General features: G+C 42.4%; 1 protein-coding gene across 1 annotated transcript in view; it reads right to left on the bottom strand.

The window, feature by feature from the left end:
* Window positions 1-18,979, bottom strand: part of COPG1 (COPI coat complex subunit gamma 1) — a 32,048-nt gene extending 13,069 nt beyond the window's left edge. The window contains exons 1-18 of the mRNA XM_061618344.1: window positions 18,707-18,979; window positions 14,928-14,980; window positions 14,757-14,837; window positions 14,259-14,330; window positions 13,514-13,593; window positions 12,311-12,386; window positions 12,010-12,102; window positions 11,485-11,571; window positions 11,180-11,337; window positions 10,591-10,724; window positions 9,703-9,770; window positions 8,603-8,791; window positions 8,389-8,484; window positions 5,023-5,266; window positions 4,054-4,129; window positions 2,745-2,848; window positions 1,020-1,145; window positions 514-582 (exon numbers count right to left, since the gene is read on the bottom strand). Coding sequence (XP_061474328.1) covers window positions 514-582; window positions 1,020-1,145; window positions 2,745-2,848; window positions 4,054-4,129; window positions 5,023-5,266; window positions 8,389-8,484; window positions 8,603-8,791; window positions 9,703-9,770; window positions 10,591-10,724; window positions 11,180-11,337; window positions 11,485-11,571; window positions 12,010-12,102; window positions 12,311-12,386; window positions 13,514-13,593; window positions 14,259-14,330; window positions 14,757-14,837; window positions 14,928-14,980; window positions 18,707-18,743 — 1,843 coding nt within the window. The 5' untranslated portion in view covers window positions 18,744-18,979. The remainder of the gene's footprint in view (window positions 1-513; window positions 583-1,019; window positions 1,146-2,744; window positions 2,849-4,053; window positions 4,130-5,022; window positions 5,267-8,388; window positions 8,485-8,602; window positions 8,792-9,702; window positions 9,771-10,590; window positions 10,725-11,179; window positions 11,338-11,484; window positions 11,572-12,009; window positions 12,103-12,310; window positions 12,387-13,513; window positions 13,594-14,258; window positions 14,331-14,756; window positions 14,838-14,927; window positions 14,981-18,706) is intronic.
* Window positions 18,980-19,854: the final 875 nt, after the last annotated feature.

The raw sequence follows: 19,854 nt of genomic DNA, 5'->3' as shown, positions 1-19,854 counted from the left end.
TGGGAACTGGCATTGGACCAGAAAGTGACAGATGCCATGTATGACATCAGGTAAAGATGCAGTTGGGTGAAAAGAGGGTTTGCTGCACTCATCAGCAGGACCTTCAAAGCCCAGTGCACAGCGCTTTGCAAGCCCTGTAAACCAGCTGATTGTCAGGGCTTTTGCCAGAAAGCTTCAATTTCAAACCAAGCAGGTAAAAATGGGTCACTGGCATCATTGTGACATCAGGTGACTGACAGGTGGCCAACTCTGCCCACCTGTTAAACTTGGGCCACAGGAGGTGAGGAAGAAAAGGATGTGACCCGCTCACTGGATCTCATTCCCCACTCCTGGTATGTAAACATAACAAATAAAAAGTTGATCCTGAGACAACGCCTCCATGCAAGTATTTCTAGGTAACCCGTTCTATTTGTTGGGAAAATCTCAGACATTGAAAGACTGAAGGAATAATACCACATCCTACAAACTGCCCAGCCACTGTATTTTATTCCCAAGCACAAGGAGAAACCATACCCTGGAATATTTCTTGTCGGGTTGCTGCCACTTTCTCCGGCTGCTTGACTGCAGACGCAGGAACATTTTCTGCAGATGGGCAAGAAAACATAGTACAGGTATAATAATTCACATGTTTGCTAACCTGAAGTTCTACTACCGTCACTCAAAAGGGACTCAAACCTCTTAAAGTGAAGTAGTACCTTTTTGTGTGTGCTTATGTAGCAAAGGAGCCGGGGGGGGGGAGCCAGAATTGGAGCACATAGCAGGTTGATTACAGTAATGCAAGAAGATGGCACCAACATTCTAATCAGATGGCAGTATAAGGGGAAAAGAAAACTGTCCCAAACATCTTAACAAGATGAAATGGAAGCAATTCATAACATCACAGATGCTGCTGGGAAAGGAGCCCTATGAAATTCAAGCTGAGGTGCCTTGCACAGGCAGAAAGGACTGGAAAGTCCCCAAGTAATGTGCAGTGCTAGACACTGACGACAAAGTTTCTCCTTTGTTATTTCTACAATTACCTATTCTTTGTTCAGTGATGGGGGTAGTTGCCAAAGGAACAGACTTCAGGTCAAAAGGTTTCTCAGAAGGCTCTAGAGTGTACTGGTGCAGGGCCCTCTCCAGGCCAGGGATGGATACAGTCAATCCTGGAGAAAAGAAAAGGTGACAGAAATTGAATCTACAGGAAACCAGAGAGCTCTCTGGCGGTTTATAAATCAGAGCACAATTAAGTCTCCACATCTGCTCTTCCATATGGCCTCATCCAAAAACCTGTTTAAAAAGCTTGGATTTTCTCCAACTCAATCCCCTACAGCTTAAATGGATTGCAGATCAAGCTAGGAGTAACTACCCACTGTGAATATATTCCTCTCTACATGCAGAGGCAACAGTCACTTCAACTACAAATCCATTCCTGATGAATATCTGCATTTCAAGGGGGGAAACCCATAACCTCAAAAAGATACCTATGGAAATGACTCTCTTCCCTAGAGCAGTGTACAAAACATCTGGCCTGCACCTGTTCCCATTTAGGGCTCAGGGGGCACAGAGGCTCTGCTATGCACATATACAGCCTGCACAGACAGCTAATGCTGCCACAAAAAGGCCACAAAAAGATCTGGAAAACAGGATCTAATTCCCATTTGCCTTTCATGCGTGTTGTGAAGCCACTTCTGCTGACCTATAGATACATATCGGTAAAAGCCAGCAACTGAAAGAAGTCTTGCAAGCTTCTCATTCTAGCCAGCAGGCATTTAAATCATTAACGTTGCACAACAGCTTTTGGTATTCCAGCTTGGGGAAGGGGGTAATCCTTGTTCCTGTGCCTCCTTTCAAGCAAAGAAAAAGGGAACGGCATTGTCCTACCTTAAAAGATGTACATGGAGACTTGGTTTGGAAGGCGAAGGTTACTAAGCTGGAACAGAAGGCAAATCAGTCTACAGGGCCAGATAGTTAGGCAACGTAAGGTGACTGTCTCAGGTGGCAGATGGTGCGGGGGGGGGCAGGATGGGGCTGCTGCTCCTAAGCCTCCTGGCCATTCCTTTCTGTTGGAGGACAGACCTATGTATGCTACACAGCCTCTTCCCCCTCCCCAAACTAGCCAGCTGTAGAGGACCCTGTCCCATTGCCAGTGTTAAAGTAAGGTTTAACAGCCAAGGCAGTTGGCTTCTGTACACAGAATGGGGGTGGGGGCAGGAGGAGAATGTGTAATCTTGTGTTTTGCTTCAGATTGCTAAACATTTTCGGCTGTCCTTGTTAGTCTGTATACAGCTTTGGAGAGAGCCAAGGTGGTGATTTTCAGGGCAAATAAGAATTAAGTAAGGCTACGGATGGTGTTATTTTGGGGTGGTGGGGTGAACAAGTCAAGAATTCTGAGTTCCCTGGGTCAGAATTAAGGATATGAGAGTTATTTAGATTTTCCTTTTAGTTCATCTTATAAAATTGTGGGCAACTTTAATGTCAGTATAACATTTATTCTGAGACTTTGAACTACCAATCAGCTTCCAAATCTAGCCTAAGCAATTTGAAAGCAAGTTTTTTTCTTTTTTTAAAAAAATCAAATAGAAATTTTAATAACATCCTCACAAGCCAAAATGCAGTACCTACCATTTGACTGTCAAATCTGTGTCACAATCTTCCAGGTATTTAAAAAACTTTCCAAAACTCCCCTGTTCCACATCACGGCAAGTTCTAACCATAAACTTGACTTCATCTTCTAAAAGCCACCAAATCAGCATCATAGTTACCATTCAGAATGTAGCCAGCACTGAGAGCTTTTTGCTTCTGCTCCAAAACACTTAGGTAGAACGTGGCCCTGTCTCTCACTTCATTGTCATCATCCATCACACACCTGAAATCAAGATCAGAGAGCTTTGCTCACTGGGAGGCATTTAAATTCACATGGATCCATCCAGATGGTCAAGAAAGAGGAAAGTATGCACCGTAGTGAAGGGATAGTAGTATACAGAATGCTCCAGTGCCAACATTTACCAGGAACCAGCTGTTTACACAGATCACCTTACGATTGTTTTGTGGTATTGAATACAACAATAAATCTGCAATAGCAGCTTTAGTGCATCCAAGGCTGAGAGCAATCCCTTCTTTGGACAGTGCCATTTGTGCTGATCCTGTTAATCTCCTATTCTGCCATTTAGACTAGTGATGACTAGATCAGTGTGCTACATCAATGCACAAGCCACCACACTTCCTCCAACACTACCCCAGTTCTCCACCTATAAGCCACCCTAATAACCTTTTGGTTATTATGTTTAGTCCCCTAACAGGTTTCCTTTGTTCATATGAGATGATGCCAATCAAGCAGAAAAGCTTTTCAAGAATTATCCTATGCTGCTACAATGCCTACAGAACGTGGGCATGTTAGATGTTCACTACAGCTTTCATACACACTGTGCTTTCATTAATGTTATAATCTTACATTTTTATTTGGCGTTTTCAAATTTTGCATTTTCCTTCCTTTGATTTTTATAGGTTTGGGGATTTGCAAAGTGAGACACTTTTATTTCCAGTACAAATGCTTTGTTCATTTTCTTAAGTCTTCTGTACACTGATTGTATCCTCAAATCCAGCCACTTGAAATCCTAATGTTTCAGTGCTTCCTGCTCAGCCTCTTTGCCAAAGGACATGGATCCAGCAGTTCTTGTTGCAGTAGCGGCCCTCACCAGCCACATAGTTTTTCCGGACCAGAAGGAAACAAGAGACCTATACCACATTTTTATATTGTTTGCTTGGGGAAATCAGCTGGACTTCTACATTAAATCAGATTCCTACAGTACAAATATATTGGGTATTTCAATCCAAATTGGCCTTGTCTGTTCACACCGTAGCAATTATAACATCAGCTTAAACCAGTCTGTATGCCTGGATTCTTTCAGATCTGCCTCAACATTAAAAACATTAAAAACTGCCCTTCTATCCCAAGGAGTTTTTGTGTACACCTAACCTAGTTGCAATACTGGACAAGGAATGTCCTCAAATCTTTTGTGGTGGATCTCCTGAAATGCAGCAAGTGAACAAGTTGCTCTAATCACAACTCACCTCTTCAGCAACACTAGGATGCTTGGGAGCATTTCTTCATTCTGAGCCCCAAATTTGGCCAGAGCACTCACAGCACCTGCAATTAAGAGCAAATGAGAAGACAGTCAGCGAAGATCCCTACAGGGTTAGCCAAGGATGCTTTAGGAAAACATTCACAGAACTGTACCAGGAACAAATAGGATTCTAATGATCTAAAAGCTAATATAACGGCAATACCTGAATTATTCCTTGCAGTTGATATCCTTTGAATAATATATGAGGTATCAGCACTCCTGTCAATGGATGGATGTATATCAGGGATATAATGTGGCCCTCCTGCTGTTGCTGAACTACAACTCCCATCATCCCCATTCATTGGCCATTCCAGCTGGGGCTGATGGGAGTAGGGGTCCAATAAAATCAGGAGGGCTACAGGTTCCCCACCCCTGCTTTACGTGGACAAATGTTCAGAAGGAATCAAGCAAAATTCCCATTTTAAAAGTGACCATCTACCCTGTCCTTAATTTGTTTTTGAGTCAGAAAAGTTCATTTACCCCTAAGAACATAAAGAGAGGGCTCTCATGCTTTGCATGCAGTAGGTTCCAGGTTCAATTCCTGGCATCTTCAGAGAGGGCTGGGAAAGACCCCTGTCTGAAACTCTGGAGAGCTGTTGCCAATCAGCACAGACAATACTGAGCTAGAGGGACCAATAGTCCGACTGAGTGGGCCACATTCAACTAAACTGTTGACCTAGCACAGGTAGCACACGGATTCCCGATAGTGCAACAGGACTTCCCCTATTTCTCCCCACCACCAATCTACTCTAGAGGGTTGGGAGAACCCCTAGAAAAAGCACACTGGGTGCAGAAGAGGGGTGATCATTCCATCAAGCAAACAAAAACTGATGGAATGATCTCCTTAATGCTATGCTGAATAAAACCCAGTATAAGGCAAGTTCCTCTGGCGTATGTCTTTTTTGTATACACATACCTGCCCTGACCTCCTCATGTTCCAAGACAACTCGGTTGTAAATGAAACGAATGTATTTTGAAGGATTGTTGGTCTTGGGTCCTTCCTGACCCAGCAAGTGGAGAATGCGGGTAGCCAGGACAGTGAACTCGCAGTCCTCGATGAACTCACACAAGTGGGAGAGGCCGGTTTCCTTGCTCTCAGAGTTGTCCTCAATGATGCCAATGATACATTCAACAATGGCTCGTTTGTACTCAAAGCCACCCTAGACAGCAACATCAATGGGTCAGGAAGAAAGCTCAATGGAGAACAGTGGCTCTGTTGTTTCTTTTATTGTGACTTTCTAAAACAAAAAAGCTACTGGATAATGATTTTTCATCTGCATTTTAAGACAAGAGGGTAGCATCTGCACTGCTTAGTAAAGAGTCTAGAATGTTCAGGATTTTATGCTCTCTTTTTTTAAAAAAAGTGATTTCCCTCCTGCCAACCCCAGCTGTTCCCCTGGTCTGCTTTGACCAGTTTGCACTTTTATAATTCTTTTGTTAGATACTTTTTGTCGAAAAAGAAAGGCAGGATATAAATATGACAAAACTAAAAAAAGTTCTCATTCATATTGCTGTGAATAAAAGCTTGAAAAGTGCAGAGACAGGCTTTACTAGAAGGGACAGGAGCAAAGAGGGAAGTCCTACTGCTCCTCCAGATGACCTGTTTAATCTTGATTTCCTTGCACAAATTTATGCGGACTATATTCGGTCTTTGTTTAGCATTCGTTCTGATTTGTTAGCAGGGAGGTTATACAACAATGAGCATTCATCCTGATTTGTTTGTTGGCTGTTCCCGTTAGTGTTCATCCCACACTTTTTAGTGCATTGCCCCGTCACTTTCCAAACCGCAAAATGTCCATTAAAAAAAGTGAATTTGTTGCGCTAGGGAGACGGAGTGCTTTAATCCATTTAACTGGACAAACACATCCAGTATGTGCTTGAATCCCTTTCTGATAGTCTCTGTATTCAGTGATACTCCAGTATTCAGAGCATTGGGCGTTGGCACCCTGTACTAACATTGTTCTGTTGAATAATCCCTAGGGACAGTCTATAAATCACAGGGACTGCAGAAAGCTTTTCAAGAAGAAACAGAAAGCGCACATCAAACAGAAGAGTAAGTACATGGACACAGGTTGGACAGTCCAAGCAACGAATATCTTCATGTTCACGAAGCCCCCCTGAACAAGCAGGATAGTTGATTATTTCATAAAGTGACATACTGGAAAACAACAAGAGACCTTCATCTTCCCTGATATATCCAGGAACTGGTTATTACAAATAGTGCAGATGATATTTGTGCCCCTCAGGATTAAAAAAAAATGTGAAGCCTTCTCTAAAGTTTGGTCCATGCTTGAAGTTGAGGGCACTTCAGATAGTTTCCTCTGGAGCCATAAGCATAAATTGAATGGAAGGAACTTCTAAAACCAGAATATACCAGAATGATACTCTCCACCCACACAAAAATCTATCCGATCAGAACATTCTGTTTTCAGAGTGAAAGATAATTCAGCCTAAATAGTCTTAATATTGCCAGAAAGCAAGACAACTGAAAATGTTGGCAGCTAGAAAATTTATTTAGAATGATGGACACTGCATCAGATCATTTTTTTTAAAAAGCCTCAGCAGAGATCTGGAAAAATAGTTGACTTCCATTTGTGATCTGCCTATAAAAATGGTTAAAGAATTACTTAATTCCTTTGCAAGTACAATGGAACTGGCAAGGAAAGGACTAATACATTTTAGGTTGTTAAAAAGATTTCCAAAAGAAAATTTTCAGGGAGAGAGAGTGTGCTGGAATGGCCAACAACAGGCTCACTCCACAGGAGATGGCAAGACAGAGGCAAACTAGCACCCAGGAGAGATTCCTGACTGCTTTACGGGGACTGGGAGTCAGGAGAACTTTTTAAGCCCAAGGGCCACACTTTTGGGAGTCACATGCCATGGTGGGTGGGGCCAGAATCAACAGAGCAATGAATATACATTTCACCTTTGCACCCTCACACATCCCTCTTTCCTCCATCCAAGCCACCAAGAAGTATTATCCTAGTTCAAGGACACATCCCAGCCAGTCAAAAACACTCAAGGAGGTTCCCAAGGGCCAGAGACAAAGACCTGGAGGGTCACATTCAACCCCTGGCCTGAGGTACCCCCATCCCTGCAGTACTGTATATTTAAGGCTGCCTCTTGAATCGAATGAGGAGAAAGCAGAGTTGCAGCCAAAGGCTTAGCAGGTCATGACTGCGTGTTCCGAACAGCCAGGGTGAAGTAACATTTTATTTAGGTTTTATTATTGTTGTTGAGATTTTTAATGTTCTAATATAATTATATGTTTTTATTCTGTATGTCGCCCAGAGTGGCTGGACAACCAGCCAGATGGGCGACTAATAAATCTAATAAATAAATAAATAAAAATAAATTTGCTCCCTCCCGCTAAAGCCGTTTTCCCCAGTTGCCTGTGTCAGGGGAGAAGGTACCAGGACAGCAGCGGCAGACTAGAAATCTTCACGTCATCTTTGTGATTTGTGGTCAACGTGTAATGGATTGCAAAGGAAAATGCAACAACTGTGCCCATTGCTAATAGACACTGGTTGCAGTGAAGGCTCTAAAATTTGGAGACACAGGATGACTGTTAAAAAAAAAAGCTAGTACCAAGAAATACCCTGGAAAAACCCTCCTCAACACACGCTGCAGCTGTATCCATGCATTCAACCGAATCCTTCTGTGTTGAATAGGAAGCTTCTAAGCGTCCTTGGCTGAACACACTTAAAAGTCTCCTTGCGATCAGGAACTCAGCCTTATCAGGATTCCCAATCATGGGGAGGCTCCTAAGCACATTTACCACTCTCTCCTAGAAGGCCCTTTCAGACCTTGCCTCTCAACACGGGAAGATCGGCGGTGGAGCGGGTGGGATTGTTGGGGCAGGGTCAGTGCGCCTGCTCTGCCAACACACCTTATGCCCAAGCACATTAAAAAGCACACACACACGAACAGGGCTTGTGCATGAACTCATTTAGTCAACAGAAAGCATGAATAGCATAAACAGCAGCGACGCTTTTCTATAGGAAATGGTGAGCAGATTTTGGCCTTCACCGACAAGCATGTATCATGTCTGTAGTAGGCATCTATGGTATGAGAAGTGGTAGCTTTATATTTCAGCATTTGACTGACATTACTTGCTTGGGGAAATCGGTTAGATTTTTCTATCGTATCACGCTCCTACAGCGCAGCATGAAGATTGTCGTTTCTATCCTACAAGCTTCCACTTTGAGTTGTATGGATCTCAGAACAAAGATTGCCACAAGTCAATAATAATAATGAGAACAATGGAAACAGCTAAGCTCACCTCCTCACGGAGCATTGTGAAGAGGAAGTTCATGAGGACCGCATGCTTGCGTGGATACTTCTGACAGAGGGCGCTGATAGCCTGTACCACGACAACCTAGACAGATTCGGGAATTCAACAAGCACGTCGAACAACTGGAATCATGTCTCATACCAGCCCCCATCCCACAAATGTAAAAGGTCCATGAAGTCCCACAACACAAATCTTCCTATACCTTGAACTCATCTGAGATTTCAGACATGAAGGAGGAGATCTGCTTCATGAGGCGGTCAATGCTGCTTTCACTGCCAGTTTTCAGCAGGGTAGTGATGGCTAGGGTAGCAATGCTGCGGTTGGAGTCTGTGACTAGGTTCTCCAAATCAAGGTTACAGGCAGTCACAGCAGATGGGTGCTTCATAGCAACCTAGTGGAGAAAAACAACAGAATTTGCTCCGTATAGACCAGATGACCTTGCAAGTCTGGATATAAAATATCTTCAATGCTGTACTCTTGGGAGAGTTCATAACTCTGGCACAATTGGCCAGAATTGCAAAGTTTCTGACTCAAACTGTAGTTTATTAAACTAGGAATACACATCAGGCCTGTGTGCTCCTCCCCACATCTTGCCTGTTCCTGTTGTGCACCAACTTCAACTCTTCAGTCCTGGTATCTTCAAGCTACTGATGTAATGGGGACTGTGGTTTGAGGTCAGTTTACTAACATGAATCTTCAACCACAGTTTGATCCTGGTTAGGAAAACAGTGAACCAGAGTTTCTCATTTTGGATGTAACATGAAACCATGGCTTAGTCTTACCAGAATCATAGTACCAAAGCCAGTGTGCAGGGGAAGAAGTGAGGGAAAAGCACATGGGCCCAAAGCTTGTTCCTGGCTTCCTAAACCATGGTTCAGAAAACCAGGTTCATTATCCCAAATGCCCAGTATCAGTCCTTTTTGAAAAAAGGACACTAGGAAGTCCAACTTACTGCTGGACCTGGATGGGCAAGGGGGCCACATAGAGTGGCTTGGAGGGCCACATTTGATCCCGACTGAAGTTCTCCATTCCTGATAGAGCTCTTTAAAAAGCAAGTATTATAATTGTGCTAAGGAAATGGACAGGAAACCAGGGAGGAGGTTTAAAAAAACATTGAAATGCATTCCTTTCAGCTGGTCTCACAGGCTTATTGGTACTTATTTTTATTACTTCTCACATCCAAGGACTAAGCCATGGTATCAGAAAGAGGTTCCAAGGCCAAGGCCCGCTGAGCGCTGTCTCCAATCAGGCTCTATCCAAGTACGCAAACCAAATTGGTCAGAGTTCTTTGAGCATTCTTACCTTGTTCAGAGTTCGAACTGCTGCATAACGAAGGGCTGCCTTGGGTGAACTGCAGAACAATTGCAACACTGTAAAAAATAAGAATTGATCTTTATTAGCAAGACAGCCACACCAGCCTATGCTGCAATGATTCAGATTCACTATAGCAGCCTGAATAAGGAATGAAATTGGGAAAACTGGAAGATAGGAAATTTGCAGAAGAGACATGTCTCCTTCATTTCCAGAGGACTAGAGGATGTCCAGACACTAGGTTATGCATTGTTTTTCCCAGCAGTCACTAAGTGTAAGCCAGGGTAGCCAACATGTTGCCCTCCAGAGGTTTTGGGACTACAATTCCCATCATCTCTGAGCATTAGCCACACTGGCTAGGGTCGATGAGAGTTGGAGTCAAACCAAATCTGGAGGACATCACATCGACTACACCTGGTCTAAGCTACCTGTTGGAGATAACAAGACATTACCTGGTTTTGTTTCTGTTTCAACTCTTTATGCCTCTTTCCCCTTCGACTATTTACACTGGATTTTTCTTCCTTTTAAAATACAATTCAATTTCTTTGTGATCATTAGGTGGAGGATTCTTATGGCATGAATCCAGTCTTCCCAGCGCCCAAATGCACCATCTCAAGCAATGTGTCTGACTAAGTGTCCCTTCATTGATACTAACCCCTACAGTGCTTACAGAACTGTTCTGGAGCATACAGAAAGACTCAAGATACTTGGCAATCCAACCCTACACGGAATCCAGCAAAGAAGTGCCTTTTACTGACAGTGAGACTTTAGTCTTCAGATCAGTAAGCCAAACCTATACATGTAAAGCAAGCCTTCCTTCCCTTCAACAATTCAACCATTATTTATTTTATTTATTATTTGAAAAAGCAAACGAATTACCAGACACAGCGGGTGCCAGTTCTTTGGCCGTGCAGCTGGGCAGGTTAACAATGGCAGATGCAGCTTCATAGACCACCATCTCATGCTTATTCCTTAAGCAGCTCTCAATGAAATCAAACAGGGGGCTATCACGGCTAGGACAGTCAAAGAGGAGGAGGAGTCAGGTTCACACATACATATCAATCACTTGCATTCAAACTTGGATGACCGTCCACCGGAAAAGTAAACTAAACTGACCTTGTCCTATGAAACAAGGAAGTCCCTCATGCAGCCAAATCTGTTTTGGTTATATTACAACATAACCGAATCTGATTGGGCTTCATGAAGGACTTCCTTGTTTCAAAGGAGAAGGTCCATTTTTTTATTTTAAAAAAACTGTGCTGAAGCAACAGCCAGGTGGGGCTGTGAACAACAATCAAGCTGCTATGAGAAAGGTAAGACTCTCATGCAGTTTGGGGAAACTTTCCAATCCTTCCAAAATCCCTCCCTCCCCCCAAAAATATATATATCAAACTTGGAGAAAATTTGATGTAACACTATGGACAATGTTTTTCCAAGCTGTAAAAAAATAAAATAGAAATGTTCTTACCCTCCAGCTTCTTCTTCTATCAGTTTGCTGGCTACTCGGATCATCATGCAATACGCAAAAGGCGATTTCAAGCCATGGCGCATGAACTTGTTAAGCATTTTGTTGACAGCCAAGCGGTCGTTCTTGCGCACGTGATACAGCAAGCCAAGGGCATGATACTGGGAAAGGTTAGCAAAGTTAAGAACAAAAAAAAAGTCAACATTATTTCTACGTCTTTACCCCACAAAGTAACCCCCCCACACACACACCCCTAAAACCCAATGCCATGTAAAAAAAAAAAGCCCAATTGGCTTTAAGATTCTTACTTGGACCATGATGTTGTCACTAGAAGCCGCCTCCTGAGCCTCATTCACCCAGCGTTTTACCACATCAAAGCTGGTTTTCAGAAGATGCTGTGAAGGAGGGGGGGGAAAGCCAGGAAGTACATCAGGCCTTTTGTAATTCAAATAAGCATCTAGAACAAACTTTCAGCTCTATGAGTTGCACACATTAATGTCAGTCTAATATCCCCCTCCTTTCATTCATTCATGGTTTGAAACAGTGTAAGGAACTCAGGTAGGCAACAGCTAATGCTTTTAAAAGCAATTTGGCAAAAGGTAGAAAACAGAGCATCACTGTTTCTTCCAAAAAACAGAGTAATGGCCTACCAAGGCACTGAGAGTAATTACTTCTTCCCACATTCTCAGAGTGTTCTCCAATCATAATGTTTCACTTTTTTTATATAAAAAAGGTGTATACAGTTATTACAAATGAGCGGGCAATGTAATACTCCTCATTTCCCAACATAGATCTCTGGCTAAGTGCAGTGACCCTGTCAAGCACCTACGTACCAAAGATGACACGAGGGCCGAGCTGGACACACCGGGCACCTTATCAACGATCGCCTGCTTCATGTAGCGCTCAATGGCTTGCAGCATGGTCATCTGCGGGGAAGGCAAAGCGAGAGACACTTCTGAGAACCAAGATGTCAGGAATGAGGCAAAGAGAAAAATGAAGATGCAAACAATTCAGGAGGCAATAGAAGAACGAAGAGGGGGAAATTAAAAAAAGACAGTGATGGGAAGGATGGAGAAAAATGGCAGGGATAGCAGGAAGGAAAAGATCCACCAACACGGAAAGAGTGGCACTTACATCAGTAATCTGGCAGAGGGCTCGCACAGCGGGACCTCTATAGTTGTCATCTTTCCCAGTCATATCTTTAGTTAAACTGGATAAAAATGGGGGGAAAGGTTGTTAATATTGTGTGTTCATCCGAAGGGCTTTCACAAACAGTAGACAAGAGCAGCAAGAGCCCCAGAAAGTAAGTAACTTAAGCATGTTCACTGCATTGAGGGAAACAAGATAATAATGCCCCCACAATGTATTTCCACGTATTTGAAAAACTGTGCTTATGTATATACTAGGGGTGGAAGGATCTGTCCATTTCAGTTCTTTCCGTTTTTCATTTGTTCTCAGTTGTTCCAATATTAAATTCAGTTTTCCACAACTGCAGGAATTTTTGTGTGTATGTTTTAAAAACTCATGAAAATATTTCAGCATTTTAGTGCTCATAAACACATTTTGAATGCAGTTTTGACAAATGTATATAATGTATGTGTAGTCTCCTAATATAATGCATTTCTGTATGTTATTTTCACTAATATATTAATTTTTAAGCACACTTTCCCCTAATATATGCATTTTTGTAAGCATTCTTTGGTTGGACCACTGCATTGCAAAATTCGGATAAGTGCAGATTTTGAAGGATGGCCATGTTTCAGTTCTCATATTGTTTCAGAAAGCACAAATTTGATAGATTTGGCTTTAAATACAAACTGAATCAAATCTATCCCCCCCCCACACACACACTCACCTTCCATAGGCCTGGAAGAGGAGGCGATTCCTCCCTGCTCCTCCCAAACTACCATTCAAATTTGCCTACAAACATTGATGAGTATCACTTTAATAGTTTCTATTGAGTTGAACCATTCCATATCGTCTCCTCAAAAGCTGGAAACATACTTGAAAGAACCCACAGAATGAAAAGGCAATACCTTTGGGGCGGGGGGGGAGCAGAAAGAGAGCAGTATTATCTGGAGTTTTTTGTCTAGCTTCCCTAGTTGCAGAGAATCAGCTTGGGTTACTCAAGGGCTGGAGTCATCTGACCACATGGATAGAATTTCAGCATCTGTATTTCAATAACATTTTTTTTAAAAAAGACCATTTCTTCTTCCCGACAACACCCTCCAACTTCTTCATTTCCTATGAGCACTGCAGCCAACCTTGCAAGAAAAGGGAGTCTCAGGAGTGAAAATATGCAGCTTAAACAAAAACAGCCACATGGAGAAGAATCACCTGCTAGTCACAATGATGACATCCTCTGAAATGCTAGACATCTCTTTGATGGTCAGGTAGCACATTCTGCGGAGAGTTGGCTGGTATAAAGAACAAGGAGCAGCAGTGTTAGTTAGGATGCACAAACACTGATACGGCATAATGTTACTACCATGGGCTCCTTTGGGAGGGAGGGTGGGGAATAAATTTTAAAAAATAGTAAAAGTTGCCATCATTACGGGACAAAACCAGGAGCCATGGAATGTTTGCTGTTGAATCGCTCTGAACATCTTTTGGGACAGGCTGTAGCACAGTGGTAAAACATCTGCTTTACATGCAGAAGGTCCTAGGTCAATACCTGGTATCTCAAGGTAGGGCTGGGAGAAACCCTGTCTGCAATCCTGAAGAGCTGGTGCCAGTCAGTGTAGACAAACCTGACCTAGATGGACCAATGGTCTGATTTGGTGTAAAACAGGTTCCTCTGTTCCTATGACAGCAACTGACTGACAGCTGATTTGCTAATCTATGCTATTTTGCCACAAAAGGATAGAGGGCTGTACATGAGTAGCAAATGTGCCTATGAGGTGCAGCTTCAGGCCATTTGGGGAATGGGGCATGGCATTTGGCCCTTCCACCCCCCGCTTCCTTGCCAAAGTGGCCATCTGGCAAAACTAGTTATTGACCAGGACTGTACACTAAAGGAGAGGATTCCCACACTCTTCCCTTTCCCTATGAGAACATATCCATGCACAGTTGACATGCTTACATCATTGGACTGGAACAGCTTAGTCATTGCAAAGAAGGATTCCGTGGCTTCCATCACACCAAGGTGCTCCCCCTGGAATGGGGGAAAAAGCCCACCAACATTTGTTAGCAACCGGAACAAATGGTGGAATAAACCATGTTTAGCATTGCCGCAGAAAGCACATCAACCAATGTTAGCAATTGCAATTAAGCAACAAATGGAAGCACATGTCAACAGTGCATCTCAGCTGACAGGAGAGGTCAGCAAGAACCAACTCTCTTTCCACAAAAAGAGTCACTTTTAGAACTGCTGCAGACTTTGTGGGTGCTATCTGACGACAGCACACAGATGACACCTGCTTCATCAGCCTGAAGGGAAAAACTGTGTACTTGCAAGCCAATTCACAACCTGTTGCTGACCCTATTGGAACACCGGTTCTCTCAAGCAATGTTGCGTGAGTTCTGCATATTAACATTAACAAGCAACCTAGCTTTGGTTTAAGAGACTAAACGCCATTACCTGGTTTATGAGATACAATATCTTGGTGAGGATATGAGCACATTTCCGAGGGTTTATAGGTGTCTCATTGAATACTCGAGCCTAGGAGCAGAGAGATGTATGAATGAGATCTCAGGGATATGCCAGAGTGAGTTTCTGTTAGAAAAAGACCAGCATTGATACAGAACTTACTTCCTGCAGCACAGCACTTTTCTCCAAGTGTTGGAATGGATTGGAACCCCCACCTGCAACAGAAGATCATTGAATGTGGTTATGACCAAGGATTTTTACTATGTGGAAAAACGATGAGGCTGGAAAGCCTGATTTTAATTAATACAAATACATTTCTGAAGGCAATACATCAACAGCTAAGGATGGAATGACCACAGCAAAAGAAAAGCAATTATGTTCAGCAACTATTATGGTCCAGTTTTAAGTGCGGATTGAACTGAAATGTCAGGAGAAGACATTTATGAATTACTAAATGACCCTTCTGTCTTCCATCTGGATGGTGCAACTGTTTGTTTGATTACATTTATATCCCGCCTTTCCTTTAAAAAGCACAAAGTGGCATACATGATGTGTCAGCATTCCTCCCTTTTATCCTCACAACAATCCTGTGAGGTAGGCTATGGTGACTGGCCCAAGGTCACCCAGCAAATTTATGGCCAAACGGAAACCATAGAATTCTGCAAATGCTAATCTCACATCCAGTGCCAAAGAATGCTCAAGAAATAATGCAACTCTTCACATACAGGAGTTTCACATACAGGAATCTTAAACACCAGAGCCTGTCCATCCACCAGACGACAGGGATTTTAATCCCTTAGTACATACAGGGGGCACAAAAGCACCCGCCATCAGCTGCTGCTTCAGCTGCTCATAGCTTCAGCATCCTGGCAGACATCCTCCACCTTGCCAGTTCTGGGGAGGGAGACGGTCCCAGATTCAGACCCTGGCATCTCCAGGTAGAGCCAGGAATGTCCCCCATTTGAAACCCTGCAGAGCTGCTGCCAGCAGTGTAGACAATACTGGACTACATGGACCAATGTTCTGACGCAGTATAAGGCAGCTTCCTACGTATATTTGAGGCTGGAGAAGGCAAAAAAGAAAAAGCAAGGAAGGAGATGGACAAATGTCATGTGGCGGTGATAGGGGATGGGGGGTGAAAGAATGGGATCTAGGAGGAGGTGGTATGACAATATTTCACCAGAATCATCCTACACTAAAAAGCTGCAATTGGCCTTCTTAGTACATTTCTATTACTGTTTAGAATAGTAGCCTCCAGTCTTTTCAGAACAGTGGCACACCTTTAGCCCAAACATACGTTTTGGGGACCCACTTCTATTTTTTTTTAACCAGATATTTGTATGGTGGTAGTGGTGCCATTGTGACTGGGTTGCTTTAGGTCAAAGACAAGGATTTAGATGATCCTTTTGCTTATTTAGCAACAACTTTTCACCAGGCTTTACTCTTGGTTTTGGACATAAAAGCACTTGAAGCGATCGGATACCAAGAGCATGAGCCCATCTAGCCCAGGATTGTTTTCTCTAACTGGCAGCCAGTCTCCATGGTCTTCCCTGGTCCTGCTACCTAAAAGCCTTTGACTGGAGAAGTTGGGGATTGCACCCAGGACCTAGACCTGCACTGATGTATAGATTTTCTGATAATCTCTTATTAATTTTTAAAAAAATGAGTCTGAAGAAAGGTTTGGTATTTCACTGTCTGAGTAAAAGATGTGGTCTTATAATGGTCAAACAGCTTCATGCATGCATTTCAGGGTATGCAAATATAATCAAAGCTCTTTTTTGACTTGGTCAGAGACGGGCAGCTGCTGCATAAGGAAATTGCACTACCTATTTTGTTTTATTTACACTTTTAGAACATTCTTCATCTCATAGGATCAGAATACTCAGATCAAACCACACAACCAAAAATAGCATAACCCAAAACAAACAGTATTTTCAAACAATACATTAAGGTAATGAAGCCACTGCATGTTTTCCTTTATCCTGCTGCTCTTGCTGAAGATTGGGGGGGGGGCAATCAGTGAGTGAATGATGCTCAACTCTTAGGGCTGATTTATTTGTGCAGCAAGAGTGTAGTAGGTCAAGTGAGCCTGAGCGTCACTCCACAGGCAACACCCACATTGGTGTGGTCAATATTTATGTCCTTAGAATCTTCAAAGGATTTTTTTAAAGTAGATCTATGACTTCCCCATCTGAGATTTAGACCCCTGCATGTCAACCAACATATAGAGGTTGACTAGAGATGTGAAGGGGGGGGGATGGAAAAAATAAGATTTTTTTCCCCTGAATTTTCTGTGTTGGTTTTTTTTCTGGAAAAATTGGGGGGGGGGGAGAAGAAAACGTTTTTTCCCAGGCCTAGACATCTCTGAGGTTGATATGTTTTATACAGTTAATACAGATTATTGCTCTGTGTAAAAGCAGAAAGTATTTCAAAAAGTTTAGATACCATTACCAACATCATATTTTTAGCTATCTGGACAACCGGAAGCTTGGGGAAATCCCAGTCCTGAACAAGAGCCTTAATGTATAGAAAAATGCATGATGGGAGAAGATGGCATAGCTCAGTGGTAAAGCTCATCCTTTTGTATGTGGGGGCTCAATCCCCCCTCCCCCCCAAAAATGTTGCTATTAACCTCAGGACAGATACACCCATTAATCCTCTTCTTAAAATTCTATGAATTCAAATCCTAGTTTCTAATCGTTAAAAATAAAAAGTACAACCAAAAACAAAACAAAACATGCAAATGAAATGTATGCAGCCCTGTCTAATTTGCAATTCATAGCTGAGTGGCAGAGCAAACGCTTTGCACGCACAAGGTGTCAAGTTCAAATTCCCAGTATCTCCCGGCAGAGCTGAAAATGTGAAAGAGCTGCTACCAATCAACATCCTCAGTACTGAACTAGGTGGACCAATGGCCTGACATAATGTAAGGCAGCTTCCTTTTTATTCACATACAATGTTGATTCCATTATTGGTGTCTTGGTTATCCAACACATCTTGCCAACCAAATTCACTATCTGTTCCCTCAAGCAGCCAGGGCAATACCATAACATCAGCATCCCCATTATTTCACATAGTTATGGCCTGCAGACATTAGTTAACAAAGCTGTACCATATTTGTAACCAAGATGGAGACAAAAACCACTTGACAGGCATTGTCCACAGAGCAAGGCAAGGAGAGTTGTCATTCTGCTTTATCTCCAAACCTGTAGAAATCTCACCAGTCAAATGTAAGCATCATTTATTTATAGACCGACTAACATTGCAGCTGGGACTGTACCAGTAAAACACAGAGAAACACTTGCCAAAGATTTAGGAGCTGCCAAGACAGAAGGGGACTGGGAATGAGGTAGGGAGGAGGGAGAGGAGTAACAGAAATAGATAAAACCATTTTGGAAAGCTCCAATATGAATGGAACATCTGTCAATCACGATTGTGCAAGGTGTACAACTGCTGAACAAATGTACAATAGAAGGTACGATGGCTGAACTGAAGAAAACTTGCAAAGAAAGGCCAAAAACGGTAAGAATACCTTTAAGCCATATTAAAATAAAATGTGCAAGACACATAGACACACCTCCCTTAAGACTGAATTTATTCCTTTATGAATCGCTTCCTATGAAACATCTCAAAGCAATTTAACAATAAAAACAATATAAAAATTCATATATAAACACAATTAAAACAATGTCACATATAAATGAATTTGCTATAGGGCAAGAAGAGGAACAATGATGATTTCCTATCAATTAATTACCATTTAAAATAATATAAATATTAAAACTTCCATATCATATCCTACGTAATTCAATCTAGATACCAGTAGATCTATACAGAATACTGCAAAAGTAGCAAACTGTTCTGCTTACTTAGAAGTGCTTTTGCAGTCTATCACGCTCTGCCTACCCCTGTTGTATACCGTCTGCCACACACTCACTCACCTGATTCCTCATCCTTCTTATCAAACTTCTTCAGCATCCTGTCCCTGTGTTGTAGGGATGGTGGAGGACGTTGAAGCCAAGAATCTAGATTAGCAGATAACCTAACACGGCCAAAGGAAGAGGCAAAGAAGAGATCCTGGGACAGAAAGAAAGTGGAAAATGGGAAGAGGTGTAGTGCTAAAAGACTGTGCCTCTCTATGCGTTACCAGGAATTCTACTTCCTGCAAAGGCTTCACTTCCTGCCAGCATATCATGAAGCCAGCTCAGCTAGACAGCTACGCGCAAGCGCACCCATCGATGGTGGGCTAAAAAGGACTCTACGTGGCTGCCAGGACTAGGGAGGAGTTAAGGGAGATGATGGTTGTGTGGCGGCATTGATTCTTCAGCCAATAGTTGCAGGCTACGCTTTGTGGTGAAGAGGGGTTGGGAGTTTAGACAACGTGTTAAGAATCCAGACCAATCGTTTTCTGCGAATGCAAATATTTTAGAGGAAGACAAGAACAAACTACTGTATAAGCAAAGCGTGAAAAGCATAAGCGCGGGATGTGAAAGCAGAGTGAGGGTTGGAGGAAAAGATCTATGTATATTTTGCAGTAGAAAATAGAGTGGGAAATGGGAATCTAGGGTTGTTTTCATACCAGTTTACACTTCTCTTTCGTGGGATAGAAAGGAGGTTTCTTTCAAAACACTCTTAATTAAAGCTGTTTTCCGTTGTTTGGAGCCTCTCATATTTAATTTTAATTGTTTTGACAGCACTGTTTACCGTACTATCATTTTCAGGAATAATCCTAAAAGGAAAAAAAACCCTTTGATGCTTATTCTAATCCCCCCCCCCGAATAAGGTTGTCGGGGTTTTTTTTTCTGGCAAGGTTTCAATGTCTTTATTAGCATAACAGGTAGAAATCCGACGGGCAAAGGTTTCCATGATGCTATGGAAAGCTGTACCTGTTGAATTTGTCCTATGAACCTGTTAACAGCAAATAGTTTGGTATCAAGGAAGGTGATATATTCATTGCTTAGTAATGCTTTGTGAGGGTGTGCAGCTGTTTTTATTGGTATTTTAATTTTGTGTGCTTTTGGAATTGGTTTTACACTTGTAAACCATTTAGAAGCCACCTTGGCAATTAGATGTCTCTCTGTGTGTGTAT

The sequence above is a fragment of the Rhineura floridana genome, chromosome 3, assembly GCF_030035675.1.
Source record: "Rhineura floridana isolate rRhiFlo1 chromosome 3, rRhiFlo1.hap2, whole genome shotgun sequence".
Taxonomy (NCBI): Eukaryota; Metazoa; Chordata; class Lepidosauria; order Squamata; family Rhineuridae; genus Rhineura; species Rhineura floridana.
The sequence above is the reverse complement of the archived record's forward strand: the minus strand, read 5'-3'. Positions and strand labels throughout refer to the sequence as shown.